The sequence below is a fragment of the Gymnodraco acuticeps genome, unplaced genomic scaffold (assembly GCF_902827175.1).
Source record: "Gymnodraco acuticeps unplaced genomic scaffold, fGymAcu1.1, whole genome shotgun sequence".
Lineage (NCBI taxonomy): Eukaryota > Metazoa > Chordata > Actinopteri > Perciformes > Bathydraconidae > Gymnodraco > Gymnodraco acuticeps.
In genome coordinates this window covers 1,263,886-1,289,366 of record NW_022990440.1, presented here as the reverse complement: position 1 = coordinate 1,289,366, position 25,481 = coordinate 1,263,886, and the positions used below count along the sequence as shown (strand labels likewise).

General features: G+C 40.6%; 1 protein-coding gene across 26 annotated transcripts in view; it reads left to right on the top strand.

The window, feature by feature from the left end:
• The window catches only part of si:dkey-21e5.1 (potassium channel subfamily T member 1), an 84,107-nt gene that overhangs the window by 41,193 nt on the left and 17,433 nt on the right, over positions 1–25,481 (top strand). For 19 of the 26 annotated variants that reach the window (XR_004569885.1, XR_004569886.1, XM_034225153.1 and 16 more), the window contains 18 exons: positions 8,886–8,965; positions 10,085–10,190; positions 10,838–10,885; positions 10,974–11,022; positions 11,216–11,275; positions 12,839–12,913; positions 13,115–13,198; positions 14,692–14,786; positions 16,421–16,601; positions 17,077–17,241; positions 17,940–18,076; positions 19,244–19,307; positions 19,566–19,674; positions 19,777–19,885; positions 23,242–23,391; positions 23,480–23,715; positions 24,038–24,058; positions 24,630–24,843. Coding sequence is in view for 24 of the 26 variants with exons in the window: in XM_034225153.1 (XP_034081044.1) it covers positions 8,886–8,965; positions 10,085–10,190; positions 10,838–10,885; positions 10,974–11,022; positions 11,216–11,275; positions 12,839–12,913; positions 13,115–13,198; positions 14,692–14,786; positions 16,421–16,601; positions 17,077–17,241; positions 17,940–18,076; positions 19,244–19,307; positions 19,566–19,674; positions 19,777–19,885; positions 23,242–23,391; positions 23,480–23,715; positions 24,038–24,058; positions 24,630–24,843 (1,983 nt within the window). In the remaining 2 variants the exon portion in view is untranslated. The remainder of the gene's footprint in view (positions 1–8,885; positions 8,966–10,084; positions 10,191–10,837; positions 10,886–10,973; positions 11,023–11,215; positions 11,276–12,838; positions 12,914–13,114; positions 13,199–14,691; positions 14,787–16,420; positions 16,602–17,076; positions 17,242–17,939; positions 18,077–19,243; positions 19,308–19,565; positions 19,675–19,776; positions 19,886–23,241; positions 23,392–23,479; positions 23,716–24,037; positions 24,059–24,629; positions 24,844–25,481) is intronic. The other 7 variants (XM_034225168.1, XM_034225164.1, XM_034225151.1 and 4 more) reach the window with 1 other exon arrangement.

The window sequence follows — 25,481 nt, the reverse complement described above, 5'->3', positions numbered from 1 at the left end:
GTGTGTGTATGTGTGGCCCGAGCGAGCGAGAGAGAGACCTTACGTGCATTGTTGTTGTTAGCATCTGGTGCTAGCTAGCTGCGCTAACGGATATAAGGAGCTGTTTAAATGAAAACAGAGGAGCGACATTTCGCCAAAACTGCGCCGAGCACTTGACTTTATGCAGGAAGCCAGACAGTGGGACATTGTACGAAAAGTCAGCACACTCAGCACGGATAGTGCGCAACATGATTGCAGCTCCGGTTCGAACATATGCCTTGAGTTGCACATAGCTCCAACGCCCATACCACCGACGACATGTTTGTTTACTGTCCTGGCTTCACGGCCGCACACCATTTACGTCACAGCCAGGCATGAGTTAGGGAGCGCTGGATTTGTGAAGAACTCCCCTCTTCCTAAACCACTAATACCACAGTACTGGCAAACGGGAGGAGCCGAGTGAAAAACAAGCGCCCCTCATCCCAATCCACCCACACCGCAGTATTTTTTATTTATTTTTTATTATCGGGGCTATTAATACTGGTATCGGGTTTATCGGGATGACGTCATAATTCCTAATATCGGACCGATAATTATCGTGCATCCCTAGAAATTATACATGAACACTGGGGGCTTGAATGTGTGATGAGAGAAGAAAAGAAAGTAAAAAGGCTTGGAAAAGCAGCAGAATATTTGAACTGCAAACTTTTGAACTAACTTGATGGCGAATGATCTGTCGCCATGCCAACGGCATTTGATGACATCCCATAATACGCTTAGATGCGTTGATGGCTGCATCGTTACCAAACCTGTGAAGTTTTGGGCCGTTTGGAGCATTTTATGAGAAAACCGCCACCGTTTTATGGTGAGGGATGCGTTTCCATGGCAACAGCCTATGGTGAGATCTCAGATTTGGCGTAAAGCTGTTGAGGCATGGACCGGTGATACAGTGGGGCAAAAAAGTATTTAGTCAGCCACCAATTGTGCAAGTTCTCCCACTTAAAAAGATGAGAGAGGCCTGTAATTTTCATCCTAGGTACACTTCAACTATGAGAGACAGAATGGGGGGAAAGAATCCAGGAAATCACATTGTAGGATTTTTGATGAATTAATTGGTAAATTCCTCGGTAAAATAAGTATTTGGTCACCTACAAACAAACAAGATTTCTGGCTCTCACAGACCTGTAACTTCTTCTTTAAGAGCCTCCTCTGTCCTCCAAGCGTTAACTGTATTAATGGCACCTGTTTGAACTCGTTATCAGTATAAAAGACACCTGTCCACAACCTCAAACAGTCACTCTCCAAACTCCACTATGGCCAAGACCAAAGAGCTGTCAAAGGACACCAGAAACAAAATTGTAGACCTGCACCAGGCTGGGAAGACTGAATCTGCAATAGGTAAGCAGCTTGGTGTGAAGAAAATAAAACTGTGGGAGCAATTATTAGAAAATGGAAGACATACAAGACCACTGATAATCTCCCTCGATCTGGGGCTCCACGCAAGATCTCACCCCGTGGGGTCAAAATGATCACAAGAACGGTGAGCAAAAATCCCAGAACCACACGGGGGGACCTAGTCAATGACCTGCAGAGAGCTGGGACCAAAGTAACAAAAGCTAGTAACACACTACGCCGCCAGGGACACAAATCCTGCAGTGCCAAACGTGTCCGCTGCTTAAGCCAGTACATGTCCAGGCCCATCTGAAGTTTGCTAGAGAGCATTTAGATGATCCAGAAGAGGATTGGGAGAATGTCATATGGTCAGATGAAACCAAAATAGAACTTTTTGGTAAAAACTCAACTAGACGTGTTTGGAGGAGAAAGAATGCTGAGTTGCATCCAAAGAACACCATACCTACTGTGAAACATGGGGGTGGAAACATCATGCTTTGGGGCTGTTTCTCTGCAAAGGGACCAGGACGACTGATCCGTGTAAAGGAAAGAATCAATGGGGCCATGTATCGTGAGATTTTGAGTGACAACCTCCTTCCATCAGCAAGGGCATTGAAGATGAAACGTGGCTGGGTCTTTCAGCATGACAATGATCCCAAACACACCGCCCGGGCAACGAAGGAGTGGCTTCGTAAGAAGCATTTCAAGGTCTTGGAGTGGCCTAGCCAGTCTCCAGATCTCAACCCCATAGAAAATCTTTGGAGGGAGTTGAAAATCCGTGTTGCCCAGCGACAGCCCCAAAATCATTCACGTTGTGAATCGCGCTAAGCTCTGTGGAGGTGTGATTTCCTTGTTTAGCGATACACCGCAAAACACAGCCAAACTCACCCTGAGCACACACAAAGTCACAGCCGAAGTAAAAACAATAAGTGTGGCTTGATATTGAGTAAGAAAAAGGTTGATAAACGGTGTGAGAATGGGTCTGCAGAGAGAATTTCGCCGCGATCCCAACTGTCTGTTATCAGCCAGGGAGGAGATCATGATGTACCCGGAAGAATCAAATGGATGATGACGTTTCACCAACGAGGCGTTTTGGGGAGGTATTTTCTGTATTAGAGTATACTCGCTACATGGTGTACTTTGAGGGTTTTGACTCTGCACACCGTTTACATGCATAAAAACCTTCATAACACACAAGGGGACGGGTAATAACCGGAAAAGCATGACATGTGACCTTTAACCAATTGTCATGACCATCAATTATTTATTTTTTTAAATGATGAAAATGCTGATAAAATGTGATTGCCTTGGTCAGAATATTCATATTAGAAGTACACAAAGCTTGAGTATTTCCAGTACCATTTTTTTGTTGTGGTTGCTGTTGGTTTGTTAATAAACTATTTAAATGTGCTTTACTGTACTTTTATTTGGTTATGCAACAATTTCAAACAGAATGATAATGATTATATTTACAGCCATCATTCTTTTCTAAAAAAACATACTCAAGTATCAAAAACTTCTTTCAACATCAGTGTTTTTTTATACAGTTACTATTAGGCTCTCTTTCTTAATCATTCTTGACCATTAACAGATTCTAGACTCCTTGAACTGCTTTTGTAGTCAAATGCCCCACATTCATAATTAGTACTACATGCTCTTGCTTGTGTCTTTAATGTATTCACATGTCTAATTTATAAGCTTTTCTATTATCTATTTCTATTTCTAATGTCCGGTATTTTGGTAAATTTCTTTGATAGACATTACTCAGAAATACCAATGCTTGGCACGCGGGATCCCTTTTTGGTTTTTTTCTACAAGTATGACACTCTCAAGCTCCGAGGTCTTAGTGCTTTCTTCATTGGTAGAAAACCTCAAGCGCATGTGATTTGGGTCTGTAAAACTTAGACACAACAGGTGTCATAATGCATAATGGCATAATGTCCATCACCCTGGTCATTATTGCCTAAAGAACCCCAACAATGTGAGCATTCTCGGGGTGGATCTCCAGAAGGGTTAATTCACTATAAATAATCATGTTGTTGTGATTGACTTCAACCAGCATCCTCTCAAAGCCTTTTTAAGTTTCAAGAGTTGTCAGGGTTGAACATGTTCTATTATTGTCTCTTTGGTGTAGCAAAGAAAGAGGGAGGTCTCTCTTACAGTATGTTGATTCGTCTTTGTCAGTGACTACCTAGTGTGTTATCCAATTATTCAGCAATGTTATCTTCACTTTAGTCAGCAGGAAGATGAATTTGTTATAACACAAACAGTGTAGTCGACTATAAAGTGAGCAGCACTCTTATTATGACTGCTCATCACTCCTTAACAGACCTTGAAAAACGCAGAACAACTCCTTTGGGTCAGCGATTCTGATTCAAGGCTTTGATATTGTGTGCTGCTGTGCACTTCCATTTGCAAGTGCTTAGTTTAGAACAAACTGCAGGGTTTCTAGGTCCTTGAACACAACATGTGCACATTTAGAGCTAAGACCCTCTCTAAAACTCCCACTCAGATATACAGAAGAGCAGCACACACAGGGTATGGAGGCCAAACAGACCACCAGAACATGTCCTGTGGTTGCTCTTTCACATATTTGAACAGAAACTGTTTTCCTCTAGAGATTTGCAAAATACTTTCACAGTAGCAATGAGAGCCCATTTCTATTTTTGCCCTGTAATTAGGCTATTGGACAAGTACCTTTGCCATGGCTTACATTTTTGAGATGCAGCTTTGTGAACCAGAGGCAGATGCTTACAAAGGACTCTGACGCTTTTAATTTTCATATCAGAGTGTAATATTTTTAGAACCGTTGCAGGCTTTGTAACAGGCGCATTTCTCAAGCTGGTGCAGAGACTGGTTGCTTCTGCAGAGAGGGGACAGAGCAAACCTGAGATCTGTAAATAAACTGTATTTATTATTTATCATTATATGTATAGCCTGTGATAGGAAACACTGCTGTTGTACTGTTTACAACACAAGGCCTTGTATTATTGCTCTATGTAGTAATGATATGCCCTAAATACTGGATCTTATAAACCTTGATAAAGTGCGTTGTTTCCCTCTGATTGGTTGCAGATACCTTGGCTGATAACTTCCATATGTGTTGCTATGCCAACACTTGTGGTAATAAAGTTGATTAGACAATGGATACTTTATTTTGATTGTACATTATGTAATGCCCTCTACAGGGATGACCACTTAAAGATCAATGGTAGAGAATGCTGGTTTAATTGGAGACGGCATCATCAGGTTTAATGTGTTATCGCTTCCTTTAAGAGTCTCCGTGATATTTCACCCTCAGGTGCTATTGATATAGCTTAAAGGTGGGGTAGGTAAGTTTCAGAAACCGGCTCGAGATACACTTTTTGTTATATTCCATGGAATGCTCTTAACATCCCGATAGCAATGAATATCTTAAGTGCTTTGACAAAAAATCCATGAAAAAATGTCATCTGTGGAAGCCGTAATACTGTAAAAAGCTGCCCTGTCTGTCAGCCTTCCATCTCGTGCACGCACAAATGTATCTCGTGCCCTCATTGGGCGTGCCCTCATTGGGCGTGCATTGCAGCAGTACTTCAATGACTCGCCAGCAACAGGCGGCCACTTTCACCAGTCTGCTGACGTCATGTGAGCGTTCATGTGTGTTGGAGAAGGTGCTCTGTAAGGAAGTCTGAAGGAAGGGGCGGATTCTTTTCGGCTGTGTACTTATGTACTATGCTTGCCCCTGCAGCTCCAATATTCCATATGGCAAATAGCATCTGTCGGCTGCTACAATTTACATACATATTTTCCATCACTAGAATTAACGCAGGTGTTTCATGAGCTCTGTTCTGTCGGACAGATTATCCCGAGGTCAACAAGCTGTTCGATGTTTATTTAGCGTCGACAAAGCAGTTGTAGTCCCTCTGTGTTGCAGGCAAGGGTGTGTACACATGTAATCCTATCACTGCAAATTGTCATGGCGTACTCTGGGTGTTTGCGTGTGTACAACTTTAATACGCTTGATCACAAGTCTAAATCTCTGAGGTTACACTTTTGCTCCTCCACACTAGTCCCTGTCACATATTCTGAATGGCTGGCATATTAAAGTCTCTACCAAGGCCACTTTCCAGTAGAGGAGATTTCTCAAGCTATTGTGACTATGTTAAATATCCCTGGCTTATTCTCTGCCTACCATTTTTACACTTAAGGGAAGTAAAGGGAGTGTATCTTAATTACAAGCTGCCTGCTGGCTTCGTGGATATTCAAACTGCTCGTGTTTATAGGCTGTTTGCCAAGGCTGGCTAATATCCATATATTGGGGGTGTTGGTGTACAGACTACAGAGATGCCAAAGAAAAGAGGGTAAGTTCTTAAAAGGTATTGCCCTGGGTCTGCTGTAGTGACTGGCAGTCGACAAGCGGGAAACAAGTGCACTATGTAGTGAGGCTACTTAGAATCATTACAAAGGCCCTGTGCCTGATAGAGACTTATTTAACCATTTAAGTTCTAGTGCTTGTTAATTGCATGAACGAAAACAAGTAAAAGGCTCAGCTTTTCATTTGTGGTCAAAGGCTATAACACTAACACTTTGGTCTTCAGGTGTCTGACTGGGACACCATTTCTTCTTTTGGCTCTAATTCGATATCAAAGGACAAGATGTCATATTAGAGACCACAAGCTTTAAGAGTTTGAGGGTTCCTATCCTCCTATGGGCGACAGTGGCGTCGTTAAAGTTCAAACATTTATCTTAAACAAACAGCAAAGCTAGAGGAGCTAAAAAAAAACCTGCTAGCATGGTTCAAGGTGTTCTAATTCAACACATACAGTTCACCCTGTCTGGATAAAAACAGCCTCAAACTGAGTTAAACGTCAGCACTTTAACCTCATATTTCATGTTTTTAAATTGTAAAAGCCGGCACAAGAGAAGAGATATTAACAAATGCTTTGGTGTGTCTTACCTCACAATAAGATAAGCAGGGAAACCCTCACTTTAAATATTCATAAAAGAGGCTACATGCCACTGATGCCTAGGCTTGTTATCGTTGTGTTGTCAAGCCAACGCAATTCCCATGTTAAACAACACAATACGGATTTTGTCACTGAGGTTATCTTGTGGTCACATGTCAGGTTTTGCTGTTTTCAGGTTTGACGTGTAATTATAGATGACTGTAGGAAAGCTGTGTAAACATGAATCCTGTGCAGCTGTTGTGTCTGTTGTGACTGCTATTCCAATGGAGACAACAAACAATATTGATTCTCCACCACCAGCGTTCATGACAGTCTTTTACTGCTTCTCGGGTGACGCACCAGTCGATACACTTGGTTTACGCGGTCGCCATATCGCAGAGTGTGTTTAGGTTGGATGGAGTCATGGGGATGGGGGTTTGCAATGGTGTGTGTGTGTGTGTGTGTGTGTGTGTGTGTGTGTGTGTGTGTGTGTGTGTGTGTGTGTGTGTGTGTGTGTGTGTGTGTGTGTGTGTGTGTGTGGTGGGTGTGTGTGTGTGTGTGTGTGTGTGTGTGTGTGTGTGTGTGTGTGTGTGTGTGTGTGTGTGTGTGTGTGTGTGTGTGTGTGTGTGTGTGTGTGTGTGTGTGTGTGTGTGTGTGTGTGTGTGTGTGTGTGTGTGTGTGTGTGTGTGTGTGTGTGTGTGTGTGTGTGTGTGTGTGTGTGTGTGTGTGTGTGTGTGTGTGTGCTTAGCCAGTTTGTTGTACTGGAAAAACATTTCCTGCCTTAGAAGCTGTCTCCATGGCGATGAAGCAGGAAAGGAGGGGATTAGCTGGAAGATGGTGCATATCTAATGTTCTTACTTCCACCTACTCTCTTTATCTACACATACGTACCTCCCTTGGGTCTTGGCTGCTGTAATTGCCCCCCCCCCTGCTCTCTCCTCTCTTTCTTTGCACCCTGATCTCATTGTGTCAGACAAATAAGAAGGATGTAAAGGTCCTTCCTGAAACTGAGAAGCCGCTGTTACTTCCTGAGAGGCCGCTATTATAGAAAGTTTTAATAAGCCTACCTTACATTTGACCTACAGCTACATCATCTTCCGTGCCTAAGTGGGCGTTTGGTCAAGTTCCCAAGCTTAATTAAATGTCATTATATCTGCTCAATGTGAGAAAGACAGCCTTGGATATAATACAGTATCATTTTAAATGGGAGGTGATTTTCAATTGTTAATGGACGCTTTAATGTAAGTGATAATAATCATGCTGTCATGATTTGAGTGAAGGAAAACGTTTTTACCCAAAGGAAACTGACTTTCTTCCAAACTGTAAACAACATCTAGAATACTCTGGTTTGGTACAAATATGTATATTAATATTACAAGCAATTCTAAATGATTAAACCCTCCTCGGTGCCCATTTCATGCACTAATTGATCATTTGTGATTAATGTCCCAGGGGAGCAATTAAAACCCTTACCTTGGCTTATGTGTCATGTCCCCACAGTGTGCATTTGATTCGCAGCTAGTGAACATTAAGAGAATGTGTGTGGGAAAATATGGCTCATGTAATAATCTTAAATATTTAACAACTACAAATGCTGCACATTAAAATTCAAGATCATAGGCATCTGTTGCTGGTTGTCGCATTGAGAAGGGGAACTGTAGACAGCGTAATTACTGGCGGTAAATGGAGGGTAATGGAATAAGACTTGTACAGCTTTTCTGCAGTACATTCCCACAATGCAAATGGTTGGTGTTGTTTTTACTGGAAAGCTTCAACAAACACAATTATGGCACTGGCACAACTATCTTTACAAATGTTTCTTTCAAGATTTGCCAGGATTTGCAAGAAATACATGTCAAACTGCAGGATGCAATCAAATGCTGGGATTTTAACCCCAAAACTTTATTGTGTACAATATGTACTGAGATGTAAGGTGGCTTACATCTCAGTACATATTGTACACAATAAAGTTTTGAGGGTTGGTCAAATTGTTGTTTTTCATTCTTTGAGGAGATATGTTCTTTTCCAAATCAAACGTTTTGGACTCGTTATATGACACATTTCTTGTAAGATTGATTGGATGAAGGACGTGGGTGATATGTTATTTATTGTTATCAAAAAAATGAAATTTTGTATTCCAAAAATAGGTCAATCTCACGCTATTTCGAAATTGAGCATGGGTGAAAACATTCCCGAAAAGTTGAGCAAAAGCTATCTAAACAAATGAATGAATAGCATTGGTTGTGTAACATGTGTGTAATATATGTATTATATGATATCATTCAGACCAGTTATTAGTTAGTCATGTTGGTATCAGTACTGAAATGTGGGTATTGTCCTGTACCCAGAATGCGAACATGTAAATGTGCCTGGATCACATGTTACATTTACTGAACAAAGCAATACCTGTGCAAATGCATTGCTTTGTCTCACACCTGATCATAAAGCACTATGGAAAGATTGACACTGTTTGATCAAATGTGTTCTGCTCTTCTCTTTGTGTATATAATGAACAGCTTATGCTATGCACCATCTGTGTAGACTAACACTAACATCATATCACTGCCCCCCCCCCCCCCCCAACAGGGTGCAGGTGGAGTTCTATGTGAATGAAAACACCTTCAAGGAGAGGCTGAAGCTTTTCTTCATCAAAAACCAAAGGTCAAGTAAGTACATCCACCAGGGAACATCACACTCCCTCTCCTTGACTAATACAATCGGGGAAACTGCTGTCGGTGATGGTGATTATCGGTGATTATAACGTTCCTGCCTCAGTTTAGTTTCTTAATTACATTAGTTTCCTCGTCGTAATATATTGTATATGTAGGTGTGCGCACTGTGGCCCAGCAAGGACAGAGAGTGTGGCTCATTTATTGAGAAAGGAGGCAGCACTGCAGTGTTTTTCTCAATAGGACATAAGATAACATCTGAGAAAAAAAATGGTGCAGCTTGGTGCATTGTGTCTGAAAGATGCTCCAGTTTTCAAATAGAATGAAAGGAACGGTCTCTCAGGTAGAGCATGTTGTTGACATATCCTGAGCACTGACACTGCTGTCTTCCCCTCAACGTGTCATTGTCGCTCAGCCGCCACAGTCTTTGACAGAAAACGACAGGCTCTAAAGAAAATGTCGCACATGGCTGCAGGGGTCTGTTGCTCTATGCCATTGCAATTCTGCTGTTTGTTTACCTAAATCATTTTACCATTGACTCTGGCCTCATCTGGAGAGGTTGTGTCACGAGAGATTAGGTAGCTGCAGAGGCTGATGAGAAATGTTTAATACAACTAGCACCCCCTCCGCTGCCTAGCAAGCATGTCTGCAGCCAAGTTCTGCACATTAAGTGGTGTGTGCTTATCAGTTAATTACTCAAAAAGGATTATGATTCCACAAGCATTATAACTTCTGTGAAATCCCACCAGTGATTTATCTTCCTATTCATGAGAAGCCCATACATTTCCGGTGTTTTTATGTGTTATTCTTGGAGGATTTAGAAGCTATATATACGTCAGAGGGAATTCGTTGTGACAGGGTGCCAGAGCAGCATAGAACTACATTAGTAATGCTTCAGGGCTTCTACAGATCCCGTCTCTTTTGGCCTTTCACTAAAGACGTTTTTAAGCAAGCAAACTTAAAACAGTGACAATCTAGTTGCATCTGTAGTCTCCTGTTGGAACACAATGACAGAGTTGTGACAAAAACACTGGATATTTAAACAAGCTCATTTTCCGGCGATCATCACTTACATCAGTTTTTGAGTCACATGCAATGATATGTCTTGGTCCACAGGCCTGAGAATCCGCCTGTTTAACTTCTCACTGAAGATCCTCACCTGTGCCCTCTACGTACTGAGAGTGAGTCTGGATGACCGCGAGGATGTCAACGGCGACCCGTGGTGAGAGTCACACTCCTACACCATTTCTGTCAACATGTTTTGATAGTTGCTTTTTATTTGCTGATTTGCAGTTATACATTGTGATGATATCTTGCTTCAGGAAGCAGTGTTTGCTCCTTTTGCTATCTTCTAATCCATCTCTATTATGTATCCTTTTATTCATTCTTCTCTTTTATCTTATTCCAAACTAACCAGATGACTTTTCGTATGCCAGTGGATCTTTCCAGGAATATCTTCCAGCTGGCATGTCCAAATAGCAACAAATGTGAACGATATCTTGAGACCAGAGAACATCGATATATATATATATATATATGCAAATCTTGTTTTCAACACTTCTAATATGTCTAAGGGGGAGACGTTTACTTGAGATTTACTCCTAAAACCACATTAACGTGAATTCCCTTGTGTGAATTTGATTGCTTGAGGAATTTTTTTTGTTGGTGAGTTGTTCTCCCTGTGCAGTCATTTGAAAGAGGTGGATTATTTGTATTCCTCTTACCGCCAGCAGCCTTTATACACACGTTGAGTTTGTTCTTTATTGAAACATACAAACTGATGGGAGTGTTTCCCAGCGGGTGTGTTTCCACTCACATCCACACACACATTCTCACGTTCTTTTTGTTGTGTTCCTGTTTTCTCTACAGTGCAAAATGTCAGAATAACAGTACAGCAGACTCGGCAGACATCAACTGGTATGTTTCGATCAAAATGGTATTTAATTCTAAACTGAAGTGAGTTTATTGTCTACCTGGACATAAAGCGTCTTATGGTTTTTGACAGGTGTGTGATTTTCTGGGTTACCAGACGGGAACCTGTATGGGCGATACAGGTGAGGCGGATAACACAACAGTGAAAGTGCACATAAATCAAATTCCCCTGCATGAAATGAGGCTTAATGCAGGATTCAATCCAACGCACTAGCAGCCATGTATTAGCTAAAAGCCTTGCATTTAGGTCGAGCAGCCAGAAGAGATGAGTTTGCAGTTGCTGGTTCATTAATCTCCTTCTCCCCTTTGCTGCAGGTGACAGTGGCCTTAATCAGTTTCTTGGAGACCATGCTCATCACATATCTCAGCTACAAGGTAAGGGTCCATCCACAGTAGACAGTTTTGCTCTTTAATCCGAGCTGATGTCTTACAGCTGTCGGATCGAAGTCCGGCACACAGTCTGTTCTCTCTTACCGGCCCACACCTCTTAATGTCCAGTCCAAGTGCCAATGCCGAGGCCAAGCTGTTCAAGACACAGGGCCAGAAGACTTTTACAATCATTTTGGACTAGTTAGTTTGCAGGGCTGGAAGTGCTGTTTTAATTGATGAGATTCCTCTAAGGTGCACTTTGGTGCGTATATACTACGTATTTAAAGAGCAGACTTTTATCGTAATGAACATCCGGTTACTGAGATCCATTGTGGAACAATTATGTATTACAGTTAACATCCTGTGCGTCTAGCTCGATTCTATATTACTAAATAATGTTAACATGCCGCTCTGGTATATTTAGCATTAGCACTTCATTTATCATTAATAAATCAAAGTGTAGTGTATTAAATCACATCCACACCACACAACCTCCACAAAGATAAAACCGCACTTTATTTTGTATAACTGTAATATTAAGGAGAAAAACTCTTTGCGGTATGCTATGTCCTTAGCATACTAACGTCAACATTAGCACAACTACTGTACAGGAAGCTAGCCCTAGCATAGTTTGCTATCATTTGAAAGATCAGAACTGCATTATGCCAGGAGCCAGGCTGCGTTGCTGTGCTGCTCTGAGACTGGTAGTGTCTCTTGGACATATTCTTAATGTTGTGATGCTTTTATATCTTTTATTTTCCCTTTCACAGAAGGCTGTTTGGGGACTCATGTTTTTTTTCCTGATGATGTAATTTAGCCTTGTAAAACGTTTCAAGCTTTTATTTTTCCCTACCAGGCTTTTTAATAGCTCTATCATAGAAGCCACCACCAAACTGCTCATTTCAAACTCTGCTGTGCACTCAATATGGGATTTGTAGTCAGTCTCACTCAGTGGATTGGGGTCAGTCATATGTTATTGTTTGTTGTATGATCTTGGCTTTTTTAGAGTGCTGTTAGAACTAAGCGTTACCAATTACATAATTCATATTCCAGTTATGCAAGGGAACTAATTAACTTCAGAGAACATAAAAGCAACAGTAGAACATTAAGCATACTTTAATGTTGAAAGTGAGCTCTGCAAAGTCGTATCTGGAGACATTTTGTTGTGATCTTTAATAACAAAGATTGTGATAATAATTAAGTTTCTCCACCATTGTCATGCAATAAAAACAAGCACTTGTTTGGAAAAAAACAGGTCAATGAGAAGTGTTGTTTCTGGACCCAACATTAATGACTGACCTCTCCATTATTGCTTTTATAGACTCGGATCAGTACTGAAAATATGAATATCAAAGAAGCATGTTTAATTGGTGGGATTTACAACTCAACATAATAATCTGTTGTCCTCTTGCCTGTTTCATGGTATTGTGATCTCTTTGAGCACCTGGGAAAAAAAGCGCTTAGAAATTAAATGTGTTGTTATCATCATTATTTCTGATATTACACTTCTCTCCAAAACCATCTGCGCTCTCATGGTTCAATGCATTACTTTCCATCATTCCTTTCCAGGGTAACATTTGGGAGCAGATCTTCCAGATTTCCTTCATATTGGAGATGATCAATTCAGTGCCATTTATAATCACAGTAAGTTATTTATTTTAACGCCTTGGCAATCAATATGGTCCAGTAAAGGATTTACTAATGCATGATCAAGGTCATTTTGGTTTCATGTGTTCCATCTTTCATCCAAGGGCATATTAATTGTTTTCATTGCCTTTCCTGTATTATGATTCATATTTGTGATTGTATTCCACTGATGTGTTACACCTTTCTTCCTTCCTAAAGATCTTCTGGTGTCCATTGAGAAACATATTCGTTCCTGTATTTCTCAACTGCTGGCTAGCCAAAGGTGCCCTGGAGAACATGATTGTAAGTATTCACAATAATGTGTTTCTTATATTGTGCAAACTGTGTGCTGTATTACATAAAAGAGAGCACACAGAACATGTTTGTTTGTATTTTATTTCTGAGGGCTTCGATGGTACTTATCTTTCTTGTGGCGGCCATATTGGATACCCTTATAGTAGAGAGCTGGCTATGAGCGCTAAATGGGATTATACAATCAAGCTGTATGAAGAGACACCAATGTGTCGATGTATGTTTTTGAAGCTAGTGTTGTTAAATACATAGATGTGTAATATTGCATTAGCGCTGGCTACTTCGATAAGTTAGCTTGCTGGCTAGTTATTGGGTATCACACCAACTACATTCTCAGGTTAACAAAGCGAACTGTTTGTAAAAAAAAAATAAAAAATAAAGATTTTTTTTAAATCCAATGCGTTTATTATGGGTGATTAGTTTTAGATGGAACAGAGGCACATCCTTATTAAAAGCATTTTTTTCAGTTATGTATCTGTATGGATATAAAGAGAGCTACTATTACTAAATATGTTCTATATCAAAGTGAGAACAACTGTATGAAATGGTATATCCTGTTTCCTGATTGGGGTTAACATTAGATATTCAAACTAACTATTGAGCGAACCTTAGTAAACCTTGCTTTTACATTTTGACACACTAATGATCTGTGTTGCCAGGTCAGATGAGAGTATGTTGCCCTGACAGAGATCAGTTATATTTGGGTCTGGAAAAAATATATTTTACTATTTTTAGGGGAGACCACAACACTTTTTTTAATCAGAAGCAGAGCAAACAACAGGGGAGCCTAATTTAAAAAAAAGAGTGTCAAGTGCATGAGGGAAACAAACAGAAAAAAACACCTAACATTTGTAGCATAAGAACAGCAGGGATACAAACGCCAGGTGCACATAAACCTGCTGTTTCAGTGTTACTATTGTCCAGGTTTAACCATAGGTGCAAAGTGACTGGTACATAGAATTCAAAGCTATTTGATGATATCCAACTGGTCTAGTGTGTCGTCTTGCTGTGATTCGGATGAGGCCATGACAGTAAGAGCCTCATGCCAAAGCGGTAGTTAGGCAGATGGTAGAATCTGAGGCCAAGCAGCGCAGCACATGGAGAGAAAGCAAGGACATTCTGAGAGGCGGTGGCAGGCAGAACATGCTAACAAGGTGCAACTGAAAATGAGTCGTGAGCTCATGAGCTTTCAAGATGGCTTAGCAGGAAGTACAATATGGTATAAAAAGGGGGGACAGTGTTGTTGGATAAAGATTGTGTTTGAACAATGTATGGCAGATTTTTGTACATATTAAATTGTATCCAGTCTATCCTCAACGTCAAGACAATAGCTCACTTTTTCTAGTAATGTTTGACTTAAGTTTTGATTGAAATTGTATTGATGACTTCTCAATGTTATAATTGGTCATCTAGATTGGAAATATTTCAAATGTTGCACTCATTGGTCTGGATATGGTTACAATGAACTCTCTTCTTTTGTCCAGAATGACTTCCATCGTGCCATCCAGAGGACTCACTCTGCCATGTTCAACCAGGTGTTCATCCTCATCTGCACCTTACTGTGTCTGGTTTTCACCGGGTGAGTGAGCCTCTCTTCTTCAGACGTGCATCTCTGACCATTACAGTTTTCAGACCAGTTTACTGACCCACACTGTTTTCTGAGCTGTGTACAACATGACCCAGAAAATATTATCTCTAGTGCAGAAGCAGTATTGTGAATGTCGACGCTAGCCTAAGAATATTTGGAAAAAGCTATATATGTTATAATAATAGAGATTTAAAATGTAGTGCTATTGAGCAGACGTGCTGTGCTGTTATTGGCACAGAATGTCTGGCAAGATAGCATTTAACTGAAAGATGCCATGAAAAAGCCTACAAAATAAAGAGTAAGTAAGCTAATATTATGAAGCCAGTTGGAATGTAATGTAATATCCAATTGTATTTTGAGGTCATGCTGGAAGAAGTGAGAAGTAAAATGAGCTGCCTATGAATGAAACTAGTTCCTAGAATTATGTGTGAATGTATTGACTACAGTATGTTAAAAAGTACAAGGGTTTTATGATTTTAGCTAAAGAAAAACAAACCTTTTGACAAACCTTGATTATTGCAGAGCATTTATTCTATTATATTTAAGTATTTAATTTACAATAGACATTGTTAGGCCTACATTTCAAACAATTTAATTTAAGACATTTGAAGATCCCAGAAGACCCCTGATGTGCTTGGAAAGAGCTAATTGTAAATACAAAAATATTCAAAAAATATAACGCAAATTATTTCAAAGACTGGCATTTGTTATCTTGCATTCTGAACGATTGTGACCAATACAATAGTGAGCCGATGTGAAAAACACTATCAACAAGACAACACAGCAGTAAAGGTGTTAGATTAAGAGAAGAAGCCATCCTTCTTCATGTCTCATGTCTCATTGATCTACCCTTTTATAACTCAAATGTATTTTAATCAAAGCTGTTGCTTCAGCTGACCTTTAGCTCTTCAACAGAATCACTGTGCCTTGGCCATCACCCAGCAGCCTCTCTACTCTCACTCTTTCCACTGAGACATCTCAACTCCCATGAGCCTCAGGGTGTCATTCAATCTCCATCACAAAGGAATTGTCACAGGCAGTGAGCTGGAACTGACAGAGCAATCAATGCTGTCACTTTAATTGAAAAACTGATATTTACTCTGATGCTCTTTAAACTTGAGCAAATTGGGTTTTGTGAAGATAAAACTTCTTTGCAGCAATGTTGAGCCAATCATGAAATGAGTGAAACTGGATTCGCCTGTCAATACACTGATATTTATTGAGAGACAAACGGCCGGAGGATTAACAAAGCAACTCGCACTGTTCAATGCAAGCTGCCAAAATTAACTGTAACCACACAAGACAGAAACATCTCTATATATCCTTTAAAGGAGGGGTCCCAACAGCCCGCCTTTTCCCCTAATCGATTACAGATTAACAGACAAAGAAACTCTGTCTGAGTGGGCAGTAAACCCTTCCCCCCCACACAGAGAAAGAGTGGTCACTCATGTGAAGTTTCTCAGTACAGCTACGCATCAGATGAAAATATTCCTTTACAGGTTTGATATCCAGTTTGCGAGCCTAAAACACACTGACATCGTAGGATACACATCCAAATGATCTTTACCCATAGGAGACATGTCTGTATTGAGGATCATTGAGTATGATGTCTCTTCTTTCTGCAGAGCTTGTGGGATCCAGCATCTAGAGCGAGCCGGGAAGCGCCTGACCCTGTTCGACTCGTTCTATTTCTGCATCGTCACCTTCTCCACAGTGGGCTACGGGGATGTCACGCCACAAATCTGGCCCTCCCAGCTGCTGGTGGTCATTCTCATCTGTGTTGCCCTGGTGGTTCTCCCACTGCAGGTAATGACCCTGTAAGGCAAACTCAACTCTGTTTTTTCCCCAAAGTGCAGTGAGGGGATTCACATTTTAGCAACAGACCGTCTTTTCAGATCAGAATGTCTCACGATGTGCTGCTGATGTACTGATCACCTTACAGGGGATATCATTCAACATTAAGCCATCACTTGCTGCATCAAATATAACATTTAACTAAGTGCTCAAAAAGGTCATTCTGGCTCACTCTTGCTGCATAAATCTACCTACTTGCTGTGTTGTTGTTTTTTTAGAGATAACAAACGTGTCCATCATTTTAAATGTTACCTGTCACTGCAGAGATAGAGGGTGAGAGATAGTAGTTAGGAATGAGCTCCTGCTGCTGGCAAACTATTGCTTTAGTTTAGAGTCTGTGTCCAGACAGAAAATATATCTTTCTTTTATTATTAATCTCAGTCTTGTTATATTTGACATCACGTCAATGTTGTTACCATTGTGTCAGTTTGAAGAACTAGCATACCTGTGGATGGAGAGCCAGAAGTTAGGAGGGAACTACAGCCGCCACCGGGCGCAGACGGAGAAGCACGTGGTGTTGTGTGTCAGCTCGCTGAAAATTGACCTCCTGATGGATTTCCTCAACGAGTTCTACGCTCATCCCAGACTACAGGTACCAAAACAGTGGATTTTATTTCAGAAAGTTAACTATGTAGTCATATTTAAGTACCCCTAAAGGAGGCTTTTTACTGTCAGAATAAGAATGGTTATGCAGCTAGCAGGACTATAATGACTGTAGATTTATAGATCATTTTACAGAAGTTGTATCTCTTTATAACAGTAAGTGGTCTGTGTAGTATTCCTGTCACATAGTCAAATCTACATTTACCTCAATGGGCTTACCAATCTCTGCAATTGCAGTCCCTAAATTCAGATGAGGGAACCCTCCTAAAAGAAACAAAAAAGGATAAATATGTCATGTGTACAGAATAACTGCATAATAAAATTGACTTTGAATTGAATTTTCCCCAAAAATGACATACGCTGAAGAAGTAAAATGCTTAATGCTTTTTATCCATGTACTTTTTCTTTTAATGTTTAATTGAACTATTCATATCTTAGACTGCACTGTAACTTTTATCCATGTATTTTTTCTTTTAATGTTTATTTTATTAGCTTTTCTTTTGAATGACTGATTTTAAATGCCATTTTCTTAATGTCTTTCATTTTTTGTAAAGCACTTTGAATTGCCTTGTGTTGAAAAGTGCTATATAAATAAACTTGCCTTGCCTTAATGTACAATCCCACATGCATAAAATAAAACCTGCAGCGTGATTTAAGTAAAATGTATGAATATCCCATGTTTTTCAGGACTACTATGTGGTGATCCTGTGTCCGACAGAGATAGACATTCAGGTTCGCCGTATCCTGCAAATCCCTTTATGGTCCCAGAGGGTCATCTACCTGCAGGGATCAGCCCTGAAAGACCAGGACCTGATGAGGGCCAAGTGAGTGAAAACGTAGCATGCATGCTTACCTTCAGACCAGCACAAAGACATAAAGACGGACACAAATACACTACTGTATGTTGTTTACACATTAAAGATGATGTGCCATTCCAACTGTCTTTAAAACGGCCTAAATGCACTTGGTGGTTGGTTGGTTGGTAGAGCCTGGTACAACACCTCTTAATTTCTGCACACGTGCGATTTTAATGAATGAAATAAAACAAAATGGCATTTCAGTCGGAAAATCACACTGTGGAACCTGGCACCATGTTAATGTCTGTCATTAAGAGGGGATTGTCATGTCTTTGAGAGGTTTGACATTCAATCTAGCACATCATCTAGATTCTATTCATTGAAGTTGTTAATAAGAATGTTCAAATTGCTTTAGATGTAAATGGCAAGTTGAAGTCCTCCACTGGCAAATCCATGTCCTTGAAGTGCATGGAGGATGAGTTACTTACAAGTTAACTTCGCTGCCCTCTGCCTGCATATCAGTGTAATGGGATTTCACTCTACACTGATCATCTGCTCACATCAAAGGCCACCTAAGACAGGCAGCAATGTACCGTGATGGATCCCATCGGAAGCTGTGCGACCTGTTCGTTTTGTCTCTGTACCTACAAAATATTGCACCACCATTCAGGCTTTTACTGTCGCTTCAGGGGAGATTGCTGTTGGCTTTCAGATGTTTTGCAGCTTATAATGTGATGCCAGTGGAATGGTATCTCAGTATTTCTCACCAGCACATAACAGCGTGAATTGTAAATCATGAATCTGTCCAGAAGGCCGGACCCTTTTTCATTGAGCCCCTCTTCAATGTGCACAATTGTGCAGGTGATTCGATTTTATGGCAATTTCACGCACTGATATGTGATCAATAACATCACCCGCGCAGGTAAGCCTAATGGAAGGATCAGCCATGCCATGCTGAAACATTTTCGTTTAGAGAACATATGAGTGTTTCCCCCCTTGCGTTTTGCTGACAGTAGCTCCGATGTCACACAACAGCACATGGTTTTCATGCTAGAATGCAGCTTAACCTTTTCAGCCTTCGTCACAGGGCATTAGCACTTGTAGCTTTGATCTGTACATATTTAATTTAACGTTTGGTTGAATGTTCTCCTCCCTAACCTGTGTTTCTCTCTGTCCCTCTGTTTCTCTGCTCAGGATGGATGATGCTGAGGCCTGCTTCATCCTCAGCAGCAGGAATGAGGTCGACCGAACTGCTGCTGTGAGTCTAATCTACAGGGAACCTCCTCACGATAACAATATTTGATCGGAGCAATTTCCCTTCACACTCTCCTTCCATTATACAGTAGCCCAGAGGGTTTGAGATATTCAAATAATGTTATGATTATACTGTACCTGCTATTGAGATTTGGGAGCTCACACACAAGTCACTGAGGCAACTTTATGCTCCATAAAATTCAGATTGCTTTCACAAATGAGCCACTGGGTGAATGAAATGGAGCTATTTCTTCTCCCACAGGATCACCAGACTATTTTGAGGGCTTGGGCTGCAAAAGATTTTGCTCCAAATTGCCCTCTGTACGTCCAAATTCTCAAACCTGAAAATAAGTTCCATGTTAAGTTTGCAGGTAAGTGCAAAAAGGCTACCAACCTGCCAAAACAAAGTCATGTACGCATAATTGTTTTAAGTTTGATGTAATATATTGTTGCAATGTATCCTTTTCAATCAGATCATGTAGTATGTGAGGAGGAGTTCAAGTATGCCATGTTGGCGCTGAACTGTGTGTGTCCCGCCACGTCTACCCTGGTCACACTGCTGGTTCACACCTCCAGAGGACAGTGAGTACACGCTACCATTTTACAATTACTGCTACTAACATTAGCAATTATAGATTTACAGTGACAGCCACAATCAGAATATCCTTTTTATAACTGTACAAGTTATTATTCCAAAGCGAACAATTTTGCCTATAAACTGTTTTTTGAATGGATTAGACAAACAAGAGACTATGTAGTAACACTTTAGAGATGCTAATAAAGAGAGTGTGTCCCCTTAGAGAACCAGGCTGTTTCCAGTGGTTATGCTAAGCTAAGCTAATTGTATCCTGGCTTCATTGTCTTGTGCACATGAGAGAAGTATTAATATTTTCACATTTTTGCAGCAGGAAAGCGGTGAAACTTTAAACATTTTTTTGTTTTTACTGTCATTAGTTATCCCAGCTTTGAATAAATCAGCAAAGCTACTTAGAGATGTTGTTGCTTCATTTCTTTGAAACAATAGCAAGAGAAGATGACCTCGTCCCAGCCTAACATTACTTTTGTAGGGCTCCATTCATTGAGATTAAAACGAACCAATGACTCATTAGTAATGCGGGTGCGTTCACACCTGCCTTGTATAGTCCGGTTGAATCGAACCCTGGTGCGTTTAGCCGCTTGGTGCGGTTCATTTGGGTTGGTGTGAACACAATCCGAGACCTCTTAAGTGAACTAAACAACCGGACTCTGGTCCGCTAAAATAGGTGGTCTCGGAGCGCTTGCTTGCGAACTCTGGAGCGGTTCATTGCTGGTGTGAACGCAGTCCGCGCCAAAACATAGAGGGTCATTCCAGAATTGGAGGACATTTCATGTCCCCCATATAAAAAATCTAATAATCCATGCCCAAAATGCTAAAACATGCACTTGTTGTGTTGAACATACTTGTCTTGAGACAAAATGTATATAAAGTTGTAGAAAAAGTGGTTTCAAAATATTATTTAAATTATCAAATAGCTCTCGAACATCCCCTAAAATAGCATTTTTCTCTTGTCCCCGCTTCTTGGTGACCAACTTGCATGTCAAATATAACATTTAAAATAGGGATTTTATTTACTTTTTTTGGTATTATTCTATTGATATATGTCTCTTGTAATGGTAAAATCAATTTGTTAAATCATAAACATATTTTAAATAACAGTAATTTTGCACAGAAGGTGTGTCCCTCAACATGTGTTCCACCCTGTTACCCAAACCTTTTTAGATTGGCAGAGGAAGTGAAAAAACTGTAAGTCAGATGACACAGTGGAAAGGACATCAGCTAGCCATGTGCTAGTGCCATGGGTAGACCAAAACTAAGTCCTCTCTTTTATTTTTCATATTTTTACAATCTGTTCAGTCTTAAAAAAGTGTGGCACTCTGACCCACTCAACCCTGTTACTGATATTATCAGAATAAAGCATATTAATTTCAAAGTTATCTTTCTTTCATTAAATATCCAAGTTTGTCCTTGCCTTGAAAGTAGCATTACATGCTACATCTAGCAATAATTCCTGCGGTTAAAGCTCAAATTAGCATTGATTTTCAACCCTGTTACTATAAGTAGAGTAACAGGGGTAATTCTTCATTGGAAAATATACATTTGATGCCTAGCTGGGAAAATCACTTTTTTTGATGGTTTATTATCTGTTTTTCCTAAATACATAAACAAAAATAAAAGGTTCATTTTTCAAAAATGTTGGTGTCTAAATTGTCCTCCAATTCTGGAATGACCCAGGAAGCGTAGTATTTACGTGTCACAAGAACGCGGATATCTTCAAAATCTTTAGCGAAAGAGTCTTTCAAGACATCCGCGGTTGTTTAGTTAAAGAGTGAAGCAGAATGAAGTGTTGAACAGTGTCGTGTAAAGTAAAACATCTCCGTCAGCTACATAAAAGTAAGAACACCTGTCGTCGGTGAAACGCCCCTCCTTACTGCAGAACGTCTCATTATATGTGTTACAATGTTTTTTAACGGACGTTGTCTGATTATATAATCATATGCGCGGGCCGCTAGAGTCTGTTGATCTCCAGATTAACGGCAGCATGAGAATAACCTGCCGAAAGTGCCGATGCTCCATGGCGGAGGCTCCGGTAGAAATTGCCGGGATTTGCGTTTTTACCAACATGACTTGTGTTTATAGTTTATAGTCCATTTGAGTTTTGCCCGTGTGAACCATAGGTGTGAACGCAAACCGAACCTTCTGAAAAATGAAACAATGTAACAAACTGTCGTCTGGTGCGCACCAGAAAACGGACTATTAGGTGTGAATCATATGTGTGAGTCATAGGTGTGAATGCACCCTCAAGCAGTTCAACCTCCAATAAAAGTTGTTGTTAAGTAAACGTTTAACTCCTTACTTTGAGTGCTCTTTTAATGTTCAATATCTCTTTGAGTAATCATTCCAGTGTAGACAGATTCAATTCCGCTTGAATGATTGATAGAAACAAAGATGACAGCAGCTTGTTTACAGTCCTACAGACTGTACCTGGTGTGTGTCTCTGCAGAGCTGAATACTGTACTGTCAGCCTCTGGAGAAACTTTTTACTGTCCAGTCAGTTTTCATCACCAAAGTTCCTGCTCGGCAAAACATCGGTCTGAATGTTTCATATTCTGTGCAAGGTGGCCACTTTATCTTCACTGCTGTCCTGAGCAGAAACGAGGCACATCAATTTTTTATTTCCATTAGGGGAAGCTGCACAGGGGCTGTGAAGGTGATAGGGAATGTGGGTGGACTTATTTTTGGCTGGTGGTTATATGAACATTATCACTTTGATTAGAGATTATGAAGGACATGAATTGCATAAATAAATTGACTTTATAGGGTCGTGAAAGGTCAACCAGATTGTGGAAATGAAAGCTGTTAGGTACCAAATAAACTCTGAAATGTGTTATAGTTCTTTTTGTGTGGCTGTCCCTCATTCTTTAGTACTTTAGTAATTTCCCTCTTCCAATTCATTTTGGTCTGCTGCTGTCAAATGGAGTTTAAAGTTATTCATATCACGTGTTAGCTCCTAGTGTAATGCCGGTCTTTGGGTTGTAATAGTTGCGCATCCTGAACCTGCCCTGACTTATTGCAAACTTCATTTTAACAAATACTACCAGCCACAAACTCTGGTCTTAACTTTTCTGATTGATTTTTTTTCAACATTCTGAAATGTGTATTTATTATTGAAGAGGCCTTTGTTTATAACACATCATTCATTTTATTAGAACTGATCATGCATTGCAATATTATTGTTAAAGATGTTTTTTATTGTTAAGTTACTTGTGAGATTTTTTTTTCCACAACATTGCTCTTAAGCCATATTAAGACTGTTGTTTGGCCAATAGTTCATTGTAGGAATCAGACATTTTGTGTCTCTGTGGTTCAAGCAGTATATAATATGATAATGCTGTTTCAGGGAGGGGCAGCTGTCCCCGGAGCAGTGGCAGAGGATCTACGGACGCTGCTCTGGAAACGAGGTCTACCACATCCGCTTGTGTGACAGCAAGTTTTTTGGGGAATATGACGGAAAGAGCTTCACCTACGCATCCTTCCACGCCCACAAGAAGTTAGTTAAAACGTCCACTAGTTTAATCCCGACACATTACAGTGATATCATTAGACTTTAAACCTTGCATACCTGTCTTACCCCTCAGGTACGGTGTGTGTTTAATCGGAGTGAAGAGGGAGGACAACAAGAGCATCCTCCTGAACCCCGGCCCCCGCCACATCATGGCCGCCCCCGACACCTGCTACTACATCAACATCACCAAGGAGGAGAACTCTGCCTTCATCTTCAAACAGGAAGAGAAGCACAACAAGGGCATACCCGTCAGCGGCCTCTACGACGCCCCCTCCAGGCTGCCCGTGCACAGCATCATCGCCAGCATGGGTGAGACCGAGAGTCAGGGGCAGAAACATTTTTTTAGAAGTCGATAAAGAAAGGAAGATTGAGGATGATTGTAGTGTTGCGAGTTGCAGACAGTTTCACATTTGTTTGGTTGAAAGATGTTCCATGTCCGCAGAGAAAGTGGATGCTTTTGTTGTGTTTCTCTGACCCTGAACTGCACTCACAATGAGAGATTGTGAGTGCTGGCTGCCTTGGTGATGCTGTATGCTTCCGCTGACTGTTATGCATGACTTCTTTCTTACATGCCTATTTTACTTTCTTGGCTGACATTATTGTGTTGTGCTTTTTCTTTGACCTGTGAAAGTTGATCAGGCCACTGCATATGGTAAGTTTGTGCATGATGCATCACTTTTTAAAACTGAAATACCAGTAGACATTTTAGAAATGTTACTATGATATACAGTTTATACAAGTTTTTATTTTCTCTGTCTTTAAAAAACAAAATCCCATTATTACATTAAAAAAAGGATATATGTGTTTTTGCATATACCATGTATCTGATATGCCTGATATATGTAATGCATATATCATACATCATATAACACCGCCAAATATGATGTATTTTTTAAGGATTTATTGACAATCACACAATGTCAATAGAAGTTGCATGCTGTTTTTAAAGCCCAAGTACAGTCGCAGGATACAGAAAGCAATCATTTTGTTCCTCAAGGTCAACTAAGCCAAGCTAATTATATTATATTGTGTGTGTTTCTTTGTGTATGTCTTAACATGGACCTTATTTACTTTACATAATGAACAGGCCTTCAGTGTTCTCTGAGATAAAATGGTTATGGCGTCACAGTTGACATATCAACACATTGCAGTGAGAGTGCTGCACATGCTGTCTGAATGACTGCGTAGTTAGCGGAGCAAACATAACCCTGTGTTATTTCCAGGCACTGTGGCCATTGATCTCCAGAACCCCAGTCCTCCCGAGGAAAGCAGCAAGCTGACCTTGCCGACGGAGAACGGCGCTGGAAGCCGCCGGCCGAGCATTGCGCCCGTCTTGGAGATTGCAGACTCCTCCGCCATCCTGCCCTGCGACCTCCTCAGCGACCAATCAGAGGACGAGAACAATCAATCAGACGAGGAGGGATCCGTAGGCTCAGAGTAAGTGTTATTGATGCAGATATTTGCTGGTTTCGGAAGGTTGGTGGCTGTAAAAAAAAAAAGTGAAATGTCCTCACTGTGGAGGCGTGTATCTCTTGATCTGATGTCCCCTGCCCTCTTGCTCTTCGTCACGTCTCAGTGGTTGTAGGAGGAGAGATTGATGGGTTTGGAATAGGTGTGTAATCTGTGTGTCATGAGGCTGTAAAGTGCGGACATGGCTGTGATGAATGTGTGTGTCATGACGGGGAGGGTCAGCACTTTCCCCTCTCGAGTGATGTCTACTGTTGTGTGTCCTTGAATTGATCCTCACCCCTCAACGCTCATTTACCAGTCGCCATGGTAGCAATTCAGCCAGAAATCGGGCTGTCTGCATAATCTATTCTTCCTTTATGTGTTTTTTTCAATATGGCAGAGTTACCTTGAGGACAAATCGGGGCCTCTGAACCTCAGCCCATTTATTTTTTAACATTATTGGGTCTCGTAAAGTTGGACATTACATAGTCCTCCTAACCTCTGAGCCTCTAAAACTGTGCCCCATGACATTGTGTCTTCTTTAAAGAAATGTCAGACACAGAAGTAAGGGAGATAAAGTCTGCAGGAAACACACTGAGGTCTCACAGTGCCCCCATGTGGCGATC